General features: G+C 35.9%; 1 protein-coding gene across 1 annotated transcript; it reads right to left on the reverse strand.

Annotated features, from left to right (window-relative positions):
* Window positions 1-12,399: 12,399 nt before the first annotated feature.
* LOC149162918 (non-structural maintenance of chromosomes element 4 homolog B-like) lies at window positions 12,400-14,341 on the reverse strand. The gene is made up of 7 exons (XM_089435308.1): window positions 14,236-14,341; window positions 14,056-14,130; window positions 13,631-13,907; window positions 13,435-13,525; window positions 13,118-13,337; window positions 12,636-12,775; window positions 12,400-12,501 (listed from the first exon to the last, which is right to left on the reverse strand). Exons 1-7 carry the CDS (start codon window positions 14,306-14,308, stop codon window positions 12,400-12,402), a joined length of 978 nt encoding a protein of 325 aa, XP_089291434.1. The 5' UTR covers window positions 14,309-14,341.
* Window positions 14,342-19,595: the final 5,254 nt, after the last annotated feature.

Genomic DNA, 19,595 nt, shown 5'->3' on the forward strand with positions numbered 1-19,595 from the left:
ATTGTTGGAACTTCATTTGGTTGGTAATCTACCACTATGAATCAGCATTGTTTGGCACTGTTGGCACTTCATTTTGTTTTGTGATCTGGCATTGTGACTTAACACAATTTGTCATTATTGACACTTCGTTTGGTTGGCGATCTGGAAATCTGACTTGGCATAGTTTTGCACTATTGACACTTCATATGGTTGGCGATCTGGCACTATTAGCACTTCATATGGTTGTTGATCTGGCATTGTTGGCACTTCATTTGGTTGGCATAGTTTGGCACTATTGACACTTCATTTTGGTTGGCGATATGACAGTATGACTCAGCACAGTTTGGCACTATTGATCCTTCATTTGGTTAGCGATTTGGCATTATGACTCGGTACAATTTGGCATTATTGGAACATCATTTTGGTTGGAAATCTAACAATATGACTTGACACAGTTTAACATTGTTGACACTTTGTTTGGTTGGTGATATGGCACTATGACTCAGCATAGTTTGGCACTATTGGCACTTCATTTGATTGGCGATCTGACACTATGACTCGACACAATGTGGAAGTATTGGAACCTCATTTAGTTAGGAAAGGATGGCACTACTGACACTTTATTTTTATTGGTGATCTGGAACTATGACTTAACATAGTTTAGCATTGTTGGTACTTCAGCCTGTTGGTTGCAAGCTCAAGTCCAACCCTTGCCTTGTATTTTGGTTGTATCATATAACTCATAATCAAAATATTTTTGATATGGGAGATTTGGAGAAGGATCGCAGTAGCATAGTTGGTAGAAACCTTTGTTATGTGACGAGAGGTCATGGGTTTAACCTCGGCCTGGCTCACCATTTTTTTTATTTTTCCCGTAGGTGTTCATTTTGTTAAGCTCTTTGCAAAACCAAAAGAGTGCATTTTATAGAATGCATGCCAAGAAGGTCCAATTTGTAGAATAATTAATTTTTGTAATGTTTTGCGAGCTTATTTGAGGTCAATTCAATTTTTGAAAAAGGGGGTTATGGATTGAATTTTTTTGTGATATATGTGGGAGACATGAAAAGTAATGCAGATAATTTTTTCAAGACAAGAATGTAGAAATTCCTTGTAGATTCAAATTGCATATTGTAATATGTTAAAAGAATTGTCTTGAATCTACTCTAATCATCAACGAAAACAATAAACGATTGATGAAATTACGAAGAATATAAGAGAAAGAATTCAATCACACATAGCACAATGATTTTTTGGGGAAATCCATAGCTATAAACCCCTGTTATCTGTATATTTCATTAATCAGAAAATATGAGAAGATTACAATGTTTTTCTCAATCTCGAGCAACCTCTGCATTATCTCTATCTATCTCACTACTTCCTAGACAATCTCATGCCAATACTTAGCTAATTTTGTTGCATGCCAAGCTCTTATTTCCTTGTACATATCCCTTGGGAATTAGCCCATATTTAATTGGGAAATTTCACAATTATGAATTGTGCAATCCTCATAGGCCTTCCTCTGATTGCATGCACCACCTATACAATTCGAATGATTATACAATTGATAGTACATTGTCCCTGAACTCCAATCTCAACTGGGAAACTCTCATATCTGGCATGCATGAGATATTTATGAGTGAACCATCAGTTAACTGGTTGAACACATGAAGCAACACCACACTGTCTGACCTCCTACTAGTTCCTCCATCAATTGAAACTAGTTTAACTGACTTTAACTCAGTCAAATTGAATTAAATAATTACAACTCAAAATAAACTCAAATGGGGCTCTTATAAAGTAAGAGACACTCTACATGACTCAAGTTAAACCCTAAACTTGAATTAACTGAGCCAACTAAGTCAAAGTAACTTAGTTAACTATTACAAGTTGTCATGAGATGTGGAATTACAATTTAATTCCTAATTTAATTCAAGGACAAAATTAAATTAGGATTTTCTTGTTGCAATTTCAACACTCCTCTCAACAAGAAATGGATTATCTATTACCCCCATCTTGCCTCTGTGAAACACGAATTTGCATCTTGAAAATATTTGCATCCTGCTCCTTTGTAGGAATGTACTTCGACAACATGATTCTCCTCTGCACACAATCTCGTAGATGGTGATATCGAATGTCAATATGTTTGGACTGATCATGAAAAACTGGAATCTCAAAGAGTTTGATATAACTATGATTGTCACAGTAAATCATTTCAGGATCCATCTGCTGATAAAATAAACCAACAAGGATCTTCCTCATCCAGATGGCCTCACAATTTGTTTGACTAGCAGCCATGTATTCTGTTTTTGTTGAACTTAATGCAACTGGTCTATGTTTCCTGTTGTACCAACAAATAGTTGTTGGCCCAATACTGAAGATTCCTCCTAATGTGCTCTTCCTGTCGAATGGACTCCCTACCCAATCTGCATATGTGAAGCCTTGAAGCTTCGCTCCATCTCTCTGTTTGTACCAAAGACCAAACTCACTAGTGCCTCTGAGGTATCTCAACACATGTTTAGCTGTCTTCCAATAAAGTTTGGTTGGTTTAACCATGGCTTGACTAAGTTGGTTAACTGCAAAACACATGTTCGGTTGTGTGTTCACCAAATACATAAGTGACCCCACGAGATGTCTATAAATAGTAGCCTCCACTACTTCCCCTAAAGTAGCATCTTCCTTCCTCCAATTACCTGCTAGAGGAGTCTCCATGGGTTTGTTGCTCTCCATGTGGAACTTTCCCTAAGAGACAAATAGTTCCTCATCTCCTTGCCATACTTCCATACCAAGAAAGTAATGCATGAGCCCTAGGTTCTTCGTCTTGAATTCTCTTGCAAGATCCTCTTTGCAAGATTTTATCATCTTCTCATCACCTGTTAGAATTAAACCATCAACATATAATACTATAATCAACAATTTACCTTCAACCACAATATGGTAGAGGTTTGCATATGCTTCACTTTTGGTGAAGCCTAACTCGGTGAAATAACTGTCAATTTTGGTGTACCAAGCATGGGGTGCTTGTTTTAGTCCATACAACAGTCACTTGAGTCTGAACACATGCGACTCTCTATTGAAGGCCTCAAATCCTTCCGGCTACTCAATATAGACCTCTTCCTCAATCATACCATTGAGAAATGTTGTCTTCGCATCCATCTGATGTATCTTCCATCCCATATGCGCTGATAGTGCTAGAATAGATCTAATTGAAGAGTCCCTTTCTACTGGAGAATATGTCTCATCATAATCAATTCCCTCCACTTGAGATAATCATTTGGGCCACAAATCTAGCCTTGTGTTTCTCCAAACTCCCATCTGTTGTTTGCTTTACCTTGTAAAGCCATATGGAAGTCACCATTGACTTCTCTGTTGGTCTTGGGATACTTCCTAAACATTGTTTCTAAGAATGGAGTCATACTCCTCAACCATGGCATCAACCCATACTGGTTGTTGCATTGCTTCCTCGAATGAGGATGGCTCAACCTCTACACTCTCGCTCATCATATCCATGTAGCCAATGTACCAATCCAGTGGCCTCCTCTATCTGCGCTGTGATGTGGGTGCTCCCACATTCTCTCTAGCATCATGCATCAATTTGTTAGCCCTGATCATGTAACATCATCCGTGCAACTCCCACAATACTTTTGTTCTTCCTTTAAGCCACCCCATTCTATTGTGAGTTATGAGATGCTATTAGCTCTCGCCGAATGCCTTCTAATGCACATAAGTTCTTGAATTCCTTCGACACATTCTCCATTGTTATCGCTCCTAAGAGCTTCAACTTTCTTGCCAGTATCATTCTTAACAAGTGCTTTAAATTCACAAAATTTAGCAAACATGTGATTTTTCTTCTACATGAAGAAAATCCAACACTTACAAGAAAATCCATCAACAAATATTACCTAATACCTTTTCTTGGTCGTGGATGTTGTCGAGAATGGTCCACACACATTTGAGTGAACTCTATCAAGGATCGTTTGCGCTTAACTATACTTATCATTTAACAAAGCCTTTCGGTAGAAATCACATGAGAGAGTTTGTTTAATTCATTATGGATCACAGAAGCTTGAATATCTTTATCATGTCAGGAAGCTTTAGTGTACTTCCCCAATGTACACTCTTTGCATGTATCTCTTTGCTCTAGTGTGCCCTTGGGAAGTCTTGTAAAAATTCGCTACATGATCTTCAAATCTCCGTGGTGAAAGTGACCCAATCTTCTCTACCACAACTCACCAATGTCTCGGCTCTACACCTTCTTTGTTTTTGTGCTCAAATAAGCACAACCTTCTACATCCAATTTGTAGAGGTTCTTCACCCGAACCCTGATCTTTTTCACCTGTCCTAAGGCTATGTGACGAAGGAAATCCTTTCCCTTGCTAAATATCACATCGTAGCCATGGTCTTTCAACATGGCAACTAAAACCAAATTCTTCTTCAAACCAAAACATACATGACATCTTTTAATGTGAGAGGAGAACTAGACTCCGTCTAAAAGGTAATAGTATCAATGTCGATTGTGTTGTACCTCCCATCATCTCCCATATTGATGTGCATTTGGAGGTCCTTCTCCTCCAAGTCATTGAAGAATGCTTTGTTGTCGGTCATATGGAATGAGGCTCCACTATCCAGGTACCACACACTACCCATCACTGATGTCACCATGCAAGCGATGAGGGTGAAATACAACTCGAATTATGAAGCAAGAGCTTCACCTATCGCTCCTCCTGAGGGCTTCTTACCATCCTTCTTGTGCAAACACTTGGTGGCATAGTGCCACAGCTCATGACAGTGAAAACATTTAATCTTCAACATGTCCTTCTTCTTTTCACCCTGACTGGAATCTGATTTGGAATGAGATGACTTCCCCTTCCCTTTCTTTGCCTTTCCATCTAAGGCACAATTCTCCTCATCATCATGCTTGGATGAGGATCCATCTCTGGTGTTTCATTGAATCTCTTCTTGTACCAAGTCAGACCACAATCACTCCCACTCTGGTAGCTTCTCCCTCCCATTAACTGAGTCCTGGTAGTTGTGTTAGCTCTTGGGAAGAACTATAAGTGCTAGGCTCACCATATCATCTTCAACAACTGTAACACTGACACTTCCAAGCTCATCCTGACATTGGGTGAACTTGGTCAAGTACTTCGATATTGAGTCACCCTTCTCCATCTTGATCTTTTTGAGCTTGTCCTTCAGTGCCAGCTTCATGTGGTCACTATTGTTTTGAAACAAGTCCATCAAGGCCTTCCACGTTACAAATGGAGTTTCCCTACCATGGAAGTTCGAGACAATATGATCTCAAACTCCTTCTAAGATAATCCTTCTTGCCTTTGCCACACATTTTCTCCACTCTACCATATCTTGAGCATCAACTAGCTTAGGAATATATTTGTCTATGAATTCCTTAAGCTTGTTCTTTTCCAACACTGTCTCCATCCTGTCCTTTCAAGAAATATATTTTGAGATGCCCTCAAGGACAAATTCAAGTCTCAATATGTAGAATGGCATCCTGCTGGCTCTGAAGTATGATAGTACAAATTTGATTTCTCCTTCAAAAGTCAAACTTGTATTCTCCTCTTCTATAATGATTTCAGCTTTGATACCATGTAGAAATTCTTTGTAGATTCAAATTGTAGATTGTAATATGCTAAAACAATTGACTTGAATCTACTCTACTCATTAGTGGAAATAATAAATGATCGATGAAATCACAAAGCATATAAAAGAAAGAATTCAATCACTCATAACACAACGATTTTCTGGGGAAATCCATAGTTAAAAACCCCTGCTATCTGTGTATTGCATTAATTAGAAAATATGAGAAGATTACAATGTTTTTCTCAAGCTCGAAAAACCTTTGCACTATCTCTATCTATCTCACTACTTTCCAAACAAAATCAAGCCAATACTTTGCCTGCAAAGCTCCTATTTCCTTGCGTAGTTCCCTTGGGAATTATCTCATATTTAGTTGAGAAATTCCACAATTATGAATTGTGCAATCCTCATAGGCCTTCCTCTAATTGCATGCAACACATGTACGATTCAGATGATTATACAACTGATAGTACATTGTCCCTGAACTCCAATATCAACTAGGTAACTCTCATATCTGAGATGCATGAGTTATTTATGAGTGAATTATCAGTTCACTGGTTGAACACATGAAGCAACACCCCACTGTCTGACCACCTACTAGTTCCTCCATCAGTTGGAGCTAGTTTAGCTGACTATAACTCAGTTAAACTGAATTAATTAATTATAACTCAAAATAAACTCAACTAGGGCTCCTATAAAGTAAGATACACTCTACATGACTCAAGTTAGACCCTCAACTCATATTAACTGAGCACACTAAGTCAAATTAACTTAGTTAACTATTACAAGTTGTCATGAGATATGGAATTACAATTCATTTCCTAATTTAATTCAAGGACAAAATTAAATTAGGATTTTCTTGTTTCATTTTCAATAAAGAGGTTGTATTAATTTCATTATTTCCAAATATTCTACATGAGCAGGTTCAGTGTTGAAACAAGAAGTAAAGAATGTGTGGTTGTTTATGTTTCAAGAAGTTGTGATGGTGATGTGATCAGATTTTGCAAGAAGTATGGTTTATTAAGCTTGTGGATCTAGTTTGAAAGATTGTGAAAAGTGGTCCACTATTGTTTGAAGAAGGAGGTGGGTTCCTCTATCAAGTTGAATCCTACTGAAATTCAGTGCTTACATAATTTCAAGGTTATTGCCTCAATGAGGTTGTAGATTATAGCAAGTTGGTGCTTGCACATTTTGGGGGTCGATGCCCACAAATTTAATTATGGGGCTTGGTGCCTGCAAATCTATGTAATCATGGAATGAAGAAGATAAAAAAAAATTGGTTCTCCCACAAGGGTTCCACGTACATCATATGTTTTCATGTGTTGATATGTCTATTAATGCTTTGTTATGTTTTTAGTGGTGATCAAATTGTAAGTTGTTTAAATTGGTATAATTGGTTGATAAATTGATTCACTCCGGCGGCGCAACCACCCCCCCCGCATTTAGTGTAATCTTAAGTCTAACATATTGTACTTATTATCACAGTTGAAACATAGTCCTTTTCTCTCCTTTCATACATTTGTTGAGGAGCATTATCAGTGTAGGAGAGAGGTCATGATGTTTACCATAATTATCGGTGACTTGTTTTATAGTGGCCATATTTTTACTTTCAACTTTCATTGCCATACTTCAAATACATGCACCTCATGCCGGATGTTTCCCTTTAAAATTCCCATAAATAATTCGAACAAATTATTCTCAAAAATATTCTTTACTTTGAGACCCAACTTTTGGAATTGTTGAATGTTCTATGTAGTTAGACCCTTTTATTGAAGATTTACTAATTGTCTAAAGAATGTATTGCTCTTAATATCCAAATAACGTGCTATCAATTCTTCTATAACAATAGACCAAGATATAACATAATCAATTTACATTTCACAAAACCATTGATACCATACATGTTAGTCCTGATTTAAAAATGTGGATGCAATATTTACGTTTTGTAAGGATGCCACTTTATGTAGACCAAAGTATTGTTCCATCTGAAATATCCATGTTACAAGATCATCACCATCAAACTTCCTCATGTTGATTTTTAGAATGCAATAGTTCCTTGATGTTGACTTGAAGCCTTGGTCATCTAGATATTGGATTGAAAATTCAAGATTATGGTATTGTGATTCAATAGTTGTGCTCTCCAATTGCGATAAAATATTTTCCATAGGTGATTGAGTTTTAACACAATAGTTCTCCTCGTTTTATTTATTCCTTATCCCCTTTAGGAAGCATTTCAAAAGAATATTTTCTAAGGCATTCATGGATTTTTGTATTACTTCCTTATTTTCATTTTTTTTTTCTATTTATTTCTTATTTTCATTCATCTTCTCCCATTTCATTTAAGTTTTTCTTGAGAACTTTATAAATCCACCTTTTCAGCTACCTACTCCCAGCGATTTCATTACTTTTTTTTCTCTAATTGAGATACATAAATTATAAGTCTTCATTTTCTTCATTTGTCAAGGATGAGCCTTCAATGTATTTCATTGGTGTAGCAGTTTCCTTTGGAGACGTTTTGGAAATAATAATAGTACTCCTTTTTATCACTACCTTTAGTGACAAAAAAATGGGATCTTCTAATCAATTGTTAGGCCACTTGTAAGTTATATCCATTTAACACCTTAATTTGAAGAATATTTGAATGGTTGAGATTTTTCTTGATACAGTGCTGCAATTTGAGTCCTTCATGATATGAAACTTTGGTTTGCAATATTGTGATGTCTTCTCTACAATTCCATAGATGTGACTAGAATTCGATGTGCCAAGTGAAATTTATGGTAACTTTTCCAAAACTTGTCGATTTTCAGCCTCTTCCCATGAGGGAACTTGTATAGCATGCAACTAATCCAATTCTTCAAATTTAATTCTAAAATTTGTCCCTGAGATACTTCTATATGTTTCTTGAAATTCACAAATATTTCACGATATGAAAAGCCTCATACAATAAAATATAGATAAAATACCAAGCTAACTTGTTTAAAATTTATTTTTGGGTTGTTCACAAACCCTAAATTCCACAAGGTATAACTTCGAAAATATACTGATCCAAATTTTGAAAATTAAATCAAATGTTCCCCAAGATTTCTCCTTAATATGGTCCAAGTTTCACTATCTCAAACTTCATAGAAAAGAAATATTACAAAAATATCAAACTGACATGTTTGAAACTAATTTCAAGAGCATTCAGGAACCTATAATTCCTTAAGAGCATATATCCGAAATTATATTGAACTAAGCTCTAAAATTTGAACCAAATCTTCACCAAGATTTTGCGTAAAATGTGGTCCAAGTTTCACAATTTGAAACCCCATAGAAAAAAAAGTTATAGCGAAAATGTCGAAATGACTTATTTGATATCGATTTCAAGAGCATTTAAAAACCCTAACTTCTTTGAAGCATATCTCCAAAAATATATTGAACCAAGGTTTGATATTTGAACTACATATTGGCTAGGACGTCTTCTCAAAATTCTCCAAATTTCATTGTCTTAAACCTCTCATATAAAAAAGTTATAATGAAAATTTCATAGTCTGTTTGAAGCAATAAAACCCTACGATCATCATCGCTGATACCAAATGTTATGAACCTTGCGCATTAAAAACTATAAGAAACCAATAATTTCATTCCTCTTTAAGGGGAAAACTTAATTTTACAATGAATACAATGTACAAGGGAATACTTGATGATTCTAAGACTAGGTCTCCTTAATATATATCTAGGAGACAAGGGGTACAATTATAATAAAATGGGACCATGAGGGGCTTTGAACTACATAATAATATAACAATATAAATGTAATCACTCAATACTTAGGTCTTAATAAGAGCTTCTAGAGTTAACATGGGCCTTATATAGGGCTTAACAATAATCATGAATTCGAAACTAAATTGTCATTCTTAGTGCATTTTTTCCTCTAAATTTTATTTTAAATTGAGAATTTTGCCCATCTTCATTAACTGCAAAATGATGTCAAGTTGTTGCCATGGAATATGTGATCCTTCCTCTACGAGTGAATTCTCACCTAGATGGCCGAAGTGTTGTAACTTGGGGTTTTATACCACTTTGTAACACCCCTAGTTATCCATTAGAGCACATATCTACCTATGTGGCTTGATTTCTTGAAAATTTTCCTTCAGTTTGATTTCTATAACCTTTTATGCATGTCTAATGCATTCTACAGTGCAATGCTCTCATGTAAAAATAATATAAATGTATAATTGGCATATTTAATTTATCATTCATACATAGCATGTGAAAGTACATAATCCATCATAATAGAAAACACATAAACTTAAAAATAAATAATTAACTTATAAAGTAAACACCAATTGGCTATATACCTTAGATGTTCCACCCAATGATAGACTGTGTTGCTCATCATCTCTCAACAAGAAGTCACCCCCAAATTAGGGCCATGACTCCACAAGCATAAGGCTTATCTAAAGCTAGCTAGGACACCAAACTAGTGTCAAATCATGAACAAGGACACAATACCAAATTCAATAGTCTCACATCCTCCATCAACCCACACAACCCAAGTTAACGCACCCCCTTCTTTGCACCTACTATCCATCGAATTATGTCACTAGGGATGCCTCAGAGCTCTACAACTTATAGAAGTTCCATTTCCTTCAAGAGTTTTTCCCCTAGAGTCACTCTGGCCTCACACTAGGAAAAGCCTATTCCATTTTTCCTAAATCAACCTAATAATATTTTATCATGAGCCAATTATGTCACAATGTCATCCCTTTTCCTCTAGGAAGTCCAGTCACATTTTCCCTACACCCATTATGCAATCAATGATGGAGTCACTCTAACACACTTCATGTTTATATGCATGTCCCTCCTTTGCTAGATGACACTCTTAAGTCACCTACTTCATGTTTATATGCATGTCCCTCCTTTGCTAAATGACACTCTTAAGTCACTTATGGATTTAAGATAAAACGAGTGCACTTTTTATTTAAGCTTATTTTAACAATAGCTTAACCACTTAGGCTTAACCCTTCATTAGTTATCACTTAGCTCCCCTTTCACACTCGTGGAGTCTTAGCCTCCCATACTTTCTTGTTTGCAACAGTGGTGTATTTTCTTAATTTCATAATTATAAAAGTAAGCTTTGTGGTTTCAAAACATATAAACATAAATACACTAACCTAAAACATATATGTAGATGGATTTACCAACCCAAAATAGTTCTTGGCTCACTAGCCTAACAAGATATATACATCGCACAATAGAGTTATCCTAAAAGTGTTACAATTCTCCATAAACACTCTAAATCTGTTAATTTTACTGTACAATTCTCTTCTCAAACAATTAAGGTTGTAGAGGCAAAAGGCCATCATGCATCACACTCCTTAACCAGACCTAAATTGTTGTTAATGAAAAAGTATTATAAGAAAGTGCATTCCACTCTTCATTCTTTAAAGCATCCCTCTTTTTTTGGATATGACCTTGTTTCCAAAAATAGTTAGTAATTAAAAAACCTAATGTTAGATATCATTTTATCATAGCATAGAATTCTTTAATTTGGAATATTTATTATTGATTTAATAAAAAATAAAATTCGTTAATTTGAAATATTTATTATTGATTTAGTAAAAATTAACATTCAAACATGTATTACTTTCTTATTCTCTTTAATGGGATCACTGTGCGCTCAAACGCCCCTTTTTCCAAGAACATTTCAGAGATTATATAGCCAATTATTTTGGCCAAAAAATCCATTTTCTGAGAACACGCCAGAGATTATATACCCAGTTATTTTGGCCAAAAGTTTTACCAGAAGAATCTAATGTTAAACAATGGTGCTTCACTTAAAAATCAGTAATGGCTCAGTAAAGAAAATTATTGACCACACAAGTTACTTTCAATATTAAATTGGACATGAAAACGCAAGTTAATTTCAATATTAAATTGGACATGAAAAGGCAAGTTACTTTCAATATTTAAATAAAATTTTCAATAACTAATAAAAAGAAGAACCGTGAATGTATTTCTAATCTATTATACTAATCACTTTAATCTCCTAAAGGCATTGTGGGTAACCATGGAATAGACTCACATTACATTCTATGGTATGAATGAACTTTGTACATTGCTCACAGGAATGCATAATTTTTGAACCTAACATTGCTGGTTGAAAACTCAGAACATTTGATCTTAGGTGTTGCCAATGTTGCGAAAATTTGATAAGCTCTGGTATTGTGAATAGGAATTTGTATAAGTTATATGTTCTTGCAACAGCTTTTAAATCATAATTAAAACAATTTTGCAAGATGAAACTAATAAATGTTTTAATATTTAAAAATATCACCATAAAATAAATTGCCTATAAGACCAGGACAATTATCTGAGGACAATCATTTATTGAGGACAATTTTCAAATATATACGTGGAAGAAAATCCTTCAAAGATGAACTTCTATCACTCTAATACTGAAGTAAAGAAAAATAAGCAACCATGACTTAAACAGAAAATCCAAATATATATCATGAATCGTGTAACATTACAATTTGTATTAAACATATTTATACATACAAAAATAGAATGGCTGGACTATCAACCTTTCAACTTATAAATATTTATATATACAGAAATAAGATAACCAACTAACTATAAACCTTCAAATTACTGACAAGTTTATATATACAAAAATAAGAAAACTAGATTAGAAACCGTTCCACTTCCAAACCTATGATAGAAGGGAAATTAACCTACCAGCTACTTTAATGTTCAGCTGTACTAAATTTAACATGATCAAGATGTCCAAATCTTCAAGATTCACAACGTCAACCATGCTTACTTCTCCATTCCCCAAGTTACTTAAATATTGTCTTTCATATCTTGAAAGTCATTCTTTGGCTCTGAATTCAAATCTAACAACAATCTTGTATTTGCAGGATCCCTTCTCTCCTGCTGCACCCTCTGCATCTCGTATGGTTGCATGTAATTTGTCAGACCATTCAAAGCTTTTAAAAAAAAAAAATTAACACAGCTACTCTAATCTGCCTATTCTACCGTTGAATATCAATTTTTGATCTTTGTAGGACTGGATTTACCTTCCACTCTGAATAATCAATACGAAAGGCAAACTGTGTATCATGTACACCTCTTGACCTATCTTCAGTTGTTGGAGCAATCTTAGGAACTTGCATAACACAATCATAGTATGGTCTCAATAAGAACGATCTACCAACACCTATTTTAATATGAAAATAAAATAAGCAGGGAAATCTACAGTTAGCAAAGAATAAATCTATTGTTTGCAAGGTGTTAAAAGTATTATAAATCAAATATGAAATCTGCAGTTAGCAAAGGTTAAATGTACAGTTCGCAAAGGTTGGTCACATATTTTTGGAGGTCAAAATAATACGAATGAAGATGGTCTCTTCAAATAGAAAAAAGCAGCAACAATCCTTAAGGAGAGGTAGTTTTGATCAAACAATCAATACAAGCCTTACCACTCATGCTTTGATTTATGGTTATGTAATGAAAAAATACAAATATGAGATTTAAGGTGAGTCATGCGATATGTCCTTACCAATCAAATGTTCACCATTTTCACTGATAGTTAGTTCAACACTGCCATCCTTCACCAAAAATGATAATGCAAAAAGGTTTTCTACAGCCTGAGAAAATGATGATTCTTCAAAAAGAAGATTGTCTAAAACAAGAAGCTTTTTCTCTAATAACTTCCCATAAAGACTTCCAACTTTTATTTCCATGCTATCATCCTTAATTACATCATCGGATATCAGTACCTGGTTATCCAATCAAAGGATTAAAACTCTTATATTTTAAACAACTTGATTATGCTAAACAGAGTAACCTTCTTCCAAATTTAGTAGAGATACTTACAAGAGGCTGAGATTTCTCCAACATTAAATCCTTGCATGCATACTTTGATTTTCTTTGTCTTGGTTTCACTTTAATTTCCAAGGAACCAATCCTGTCACACTCAAACAAACAGATTCAGTTACATACTATAAGAGATTAGAAATGCAGAGGTATTCAGCAGTTTTTCACTCTGACAAAAGGGGTAAAAGTATCATACAATGTACAGCAGCCACAATGCACGTCCCTAAATATCTGCATACCCTTCTCTCCAAGAGCAGTCCAACAAATATTTGGCATTTTATTTTGGGCTCCATGTTCTTTTTCTTTAATTCCAAATTTGATAATGTTGGTGTCAAAGCCTCTCAATATACCCATCACAAAGTCTGCAGGATTTATTCTTTTAGAATGCATACTCTGTTTGAGACATGTTAATAATGAAGATGTATGGCCAAGAAGTTTCTCTGCATCTGAAATTTGCTTCCTAATATGCGACACTGCAAATCAACCATCTAACATTTAAGTGTTTACACTGTATTCTTGGTATTAAACTGTAAATCTCAATAAGTAAACGAAGTTGGTAAACCCTTTGTAAAACCACTTGCATATCACGTGCCAAAGCAAAGGAAAAGAATGAGACCAGACCATTTTGGTGAACATCCACATGTCCAACAATCTTAGTCAGCCTAGTTAGGACCACGTTATCAAGCTGTTCCTCAACTGCAAGAAGGTGGCAATAAAACTTTTAAAACTATTTAAAGGTGTTACATAAAAAAATATAGAATAAAATTAAACCATGCTTGGAGGTTCTGAAGATGATGCTACCATCAATATCATCAGCCACTGTTGGTGTAGAAGCTTCTAAACCAAAATTCTGTAACTTCAAAGATTCTCCCATGTCGAGTACTCAGAGTAAGGTAGCTGCAAAAGCAGTAGAGAGAGATGGGGAAATCAAGCTGTCCAGCTACCTTAATTCACAAATGATCAACGTTGATTCTTTAAATTTATTTAATGAATGTTTCCCAAACTAAATGTAAACTGACCGTGAGGAACCTAAATTATCTTCCAGCCTGTCAAGAACATAATTAGCAACCCACAAGCATAGTTAACAAGAAAGAAATCATTGATTCATTGTTTTTACTGCTTTAATTACCTCGTGTCTCTGTTGAACTTGAATGAATCAATGGATACTTGCAAACAAAATACCTTCCGTCTCTGTTCAACTTGAATGAATCAATGAATACTTGCAAACAAAATTAAGGTTTTTTTTGTCTCTCAATTTTACCCTAATTGATAGAGATCATATATACCATTAGCCAACCTGTGCAATAACATCTAATTGAATCCCACCAATGCTCACAACTCGCAATAATAATATGATTTAACCAGGCAGAAAGACCAAAATTCGAGACTAAACCTTTGTACGATACTTATGCTGAGATGGCTGAGTCTAAGGTTATTCCTGGAGTTGTTTTCAGTGTAATTTTTTAGAGTTTTTTTGGAATTTGGCGGAAAAAATTGAGGTAGAAATTTTGGTTTGTGTTATTTAAATTATTTTTTTTATTGTATATATGGATTCAGCACCTTAAAAAAAATTTATAAGGCACTACTATTGTACAGAAGTTACCCATCAAACTTGTGATTTCAATGAATTCTTTCCAAATTTCATAGAAATTAAACGGGAAAAATCCACTGAAAAGCTTCCAAAAAAATCGCCAAAAAACAATTTGATTATTCATCAGAGTTAAAAGTAAGCATATTTCCTCTGCCATAAATAAGGCATATTTCCTCTGTCATAAATAGAGTGTAAAATCTTCTCTTTTTTTGTTGGTGAAATATTTTGAATCTCGAAATCTTCCCTGTGATTGGTTGGTGGGGGATTGATTGTGTTCAGATTTCATTGGATTTTCTAATTAAGGGATTAGATCTCTGTGTCCGGTCGATCTCTCGGGTGGATATATTGGTCTATTCTAGGAAGGGACGTGGCATAGGTTGAAGAGATGTTTTCTAATTGATCTGAGGGTTTACTGAGATTCTGGAATTTAGGACGTAATTTGGTGTTTCAGAATATATTTAATTGCTGTTGGAAAAAATTTTACCTGTTTTATAAATCGATAACATGTTTCAAATTAAAGCTGTCAAAATCTATGGTACCAGTTAGAAGCGCCAACATCATGAACAGATGGAATATCATTCTGCAAATAATTTATGATGAAGCTCCAAGCGTGACCCTGCTAAGTTCCCACTTCCAAGATCCCGAATCCCCAGTTTCATAATATCACACGGAAAGTCTTCGAAAATGGCGAGATTGGACCTTGGTAATAGAAATGCAGTCATAGCACGCGGCGCATTTAATTAATTTCTGTGCTATTAACAGAGAGATTAGCGGAGCATTCACCCCCAAAGTAAATTATTGTTGCAGTGCATTAAATTCTGTTGATGCCTAAATGGGTACGAGGCCAGCGGGGCCGGCAAAGGAAGGGATAGAAACTCGTGAGTGTTTGCAGAGGAAGTGTAAACAGTGTGGGCAGAGTGAGGCACCATCCATGCCGGTAGACTGGGAATACTGAAGAAGAGGGGAATTTGTTCTGAGAGTAAAGATTGTGGTTGGTGAATTCCATCCATGCCGGACGAGTAGTCATATTCATTCATTCTGTGTATCCATCATCTCGGCTCTGCCAGACCACATATTTTTTGTTTTGTTGGTTGGGAGGGCGTTGATGCGAATTTGAGATTGATATATACAAGGATCATATTATAGCTCCAGTTTCTTAACAGAATCCTATTCTCATCAAAGATTTGATGTTGTTCACTGTGGGGTTTAATTCAATTCAATGATGAGACTTCTTTCTCTTGTAACGGAAAAGGTTGGTTTCAGGTCAAGGGTTAACCAGCCTGCCATAGGACATTTGTCCAGGTATATGCATGCTCTATAACAAAATAAAACAGTCTTTATTTTTAATTTATGTAGCCACCAGTGTTATTTTGTTATAAAGGATGCATATACCTGGATATTTAATGCCCTATGGCAGGCTGGTTAGCCCTTGCCTGGTTCCAGTAGATTTGGATCGGACCCCACGGCTGAAGAAGTTACTCAAAAAATCGAGGCTTCCATTCTCACAGCAATTGTCACTCGTACAGCAGCTTTCTTGATTCTTTCTCCATTATAATTTCTTGATTTTCTAACTCCAAAATCCAGTGAATGCCTCTGCTGTCTGGAACAACAGCTTTCTTAATTCTTTTATAATTTCATGATTCTTTAAGTCCAAAATCCAGTGTGTCTCTGTGGTCTGTGGTCTTTATTATGGTGTTTAAGATATCTAATTGATTTCAACCAGACTCAGACCCTGTCTCATGAAATTAGAGAATCCTGAATGTATGTTTTAAATCAACTTTCCCACCTTATACAACTCCTCGCGGTATCTTTCCCTAAAAATATGTTGCATCATGGAACCAAATATGCTCCTTAACTCTATACGAGAATGTGTATAGGTTTTTGGGTATACGAGAGAAGCTTTATTTTCTCATGCCCCCGCTGCCCCGTGAGCACTTATGCGACTTTGGTTATTAAATGATTATGGAAATAAATATATTTATGTCACTGTTATCTATTGTGATGTGATGTGATTTGATATAAAAAGGCCAATGTTGACTTTTTCTTTTATCAGGATTTTTTTTCACTAATCTAATTTAGCATTAGTTTATGAGTTTTTTCTTTTTTTTTTCCTTGGTCATATTTTTGGTTACTTTTGTCTTAAAATGGGTAGGGTTATCTTGAAACTGAAATTCTCAACTATAAAATCTAGAAAATATGGACAGATGGTTGGTCTTAATTTCATTTAGAAGGGTATATATTCATCTAATCCTTCAAAGATGAATGGTTATAAAAAAAAATTGTATTTCTATTGACAAGTGTATATTAAATAAACCCTTTATTAAAAAATGTCAAAATGAAAATGATAAGGAACGTCGACACTCACAAATTTGTGTAAAAAGTAAAATGAATGGCATGAAAAATGCAAAAACGTCATCAACTTTCTATTTGACGGGCAGAGGGGAATTGAAATACATTCCATCTAGGAGACTTTCATGGGTCCTCAAATCGAGGTTCTTTGGAAGACTACCTAGCTTCTGATTGGTGGGTGATATGCCCGGAGTGTGTTTCCTCCATTCTCAATTGGGGGTGGTTTGTCGTTCCTCTTGGTGGTTTTTGGAGATTAGTGGAGAATGAAGTGAGAAGTTGGGTGGGCTACCAAGTTGATGTCCTTGAGCCTTTGTGTGGTGGCAAAGGATAATCACAGGGTGGTCTTTCTCATGCAATGTCTTGACTAGGGCCTACCAGGGAGTCTCAACCTGAGGCAAAGGTCAAAAACAGGAAGAAGAAGCCTATTAAGTCGTGCGATCAAATTCAAAGGCTTACTCTCGGGGCGAACGTTTTTTGGGAGCGACTGGAAGGGTTGCAAGTGTGGGCCTTAGTCAGTTAATGGGAGTTCTCCCAGATGTCAGGCTCTCAAATGAAGCTTTGGGTTGAGAAGAATTGGTCCTCCATTATGGGCTTCAGGTCGAAGGTTAGTGTGCTTTTAAATGGCTAGTTTTGTTTTCACTTCTTGAAATTGGAAGATGTGGAGAACATTGGATCCATCCCCTGGAGTCAAAGGTAGGGGCTTCCTCTCTCTTCAGAAGTGGTCTGCATGTTTCGATCATCTTATGGAAGTTTCCAGGCGGAAGATTCTTTGGTTGAAGCTTTTGGGGTTCCCCCTGAACTTTGGTTTAGGCCTGCCATCAAGGAGATTGCCAACATGATTGGAAAGTCTTTTTTCCTGGAGGAGCGAAGCCTGGGCCTTGGACAAGAGGATTGCTTGGGTCTTAGTTGAGGTCAAATATTCAGGTGGGCTGTCAGCAAATTGGATATTTTTTGGGGGGCTTACTCCGTCTGTCAACATAATGATTACTAGGGCATCCCATTTAGATGTATGGGTTGTCATGTGACTGGCCATTTGATTGTTGAGTGCCCTTAGAGTTTCGAAGGAGGACATAAGTTAGAGGAGTGAAGCATGGCTTATACAAGACACAACATGGACAAGTCCCAATTAGAAGTAAGGAGTTCAAGGCCCCTGTAGGAGACATTGGATTCAAGTACACTCTGTGGTGACCCTAATAAATTGGTTGATTCTCTTTTTGATGTTGTTTTGGAAAATCCCATTTTTCCTTCATTGTCAATCCTTTGTCACATGTCGTATATTTCCCTGAACAAGTCTCCCTTGTTGGACATCCCGGTTGTCTCTAGAGGGAATACCACCCCCACTGCACTTGTTCCATCCTCAAGTTTGGATTGGCCAGTTAGGGCTCCCATCCTGTATCCACATTCTGGTTGGACTCATAATCAAGGCAAAGAATTAGACTCTCAATCGATTTCCGAGGATTATCGGTCTTCTCTTCTTCGATTTGGGACTTTTAAATGGGTGACATCCTCATCGATCTCTAAGGATTTGGATTTGGGGATATTGGCTCATGATGACTTTGTGGGATTAGTCCCCTTAACCATCAAAAATCCTTTTTTTGGTGAGTGAGATGTCATTGTGAGTCCAGAATCGAGAAATAACATAACGACCAGAAAGAAAAAGGGGGTCAAATATAAGAAAGCACCCAATTGTTCTAGCATTTCCTCAGATCTTCAATCTTCTTTCTTAGAGACTATGGAGGAGGCCATGCCCACTTCATCCATTGCTTTTCTTCATTATGGATCTTTTATATCAACTGAAGATGATGCTTCGTGGGTCCTTAGAGGGAAATCACCTGTAGATGACATGTCAAAATGATTATCATGTATATCAATGTCAGGGGCTTGGGGTCAACTCTAAAAAGGATATCCATGCGGAACATAATCAATCTCAAGAAACCTTTTGTTATTCTTGTTCAAGGGACTGTGGTCGAAAGTGGTGGATCTTTTATCTTACATATGTCCAAATTGGGAGGTTTGCGTGATCTACGCATCTAGACTTTCAGGAGGCCTGATGACTTTGTGGGATCCCAAATTCTTTTCTTTCCAAGCCTTCAGTTCCTTTTTGGGAACATTTTAACGGGTCATCTTCGTGGTTTCAGCCATCGTTTACATATTCTCAACATCTATGCTTCGTATTCCAACAAGGAAACTTTTTGGGACCGCCTTAACTCCAGTGGATTAA

Source organism: Pinus tabuliformis, chromosome 5_2 (genome assembly GCF_031772625.1).
Source record: "Pinus tabuliformis cultivar Carrire ecotype Pingquan chromosome 5_2, CPIR1, whole genome shotgun sequence".
NCBI lineage: Eukaryota > Viridiplantae > Streptophyta > Pinopsida > Pinales > Pinaceae > Pinus > Pinus tabuliformis.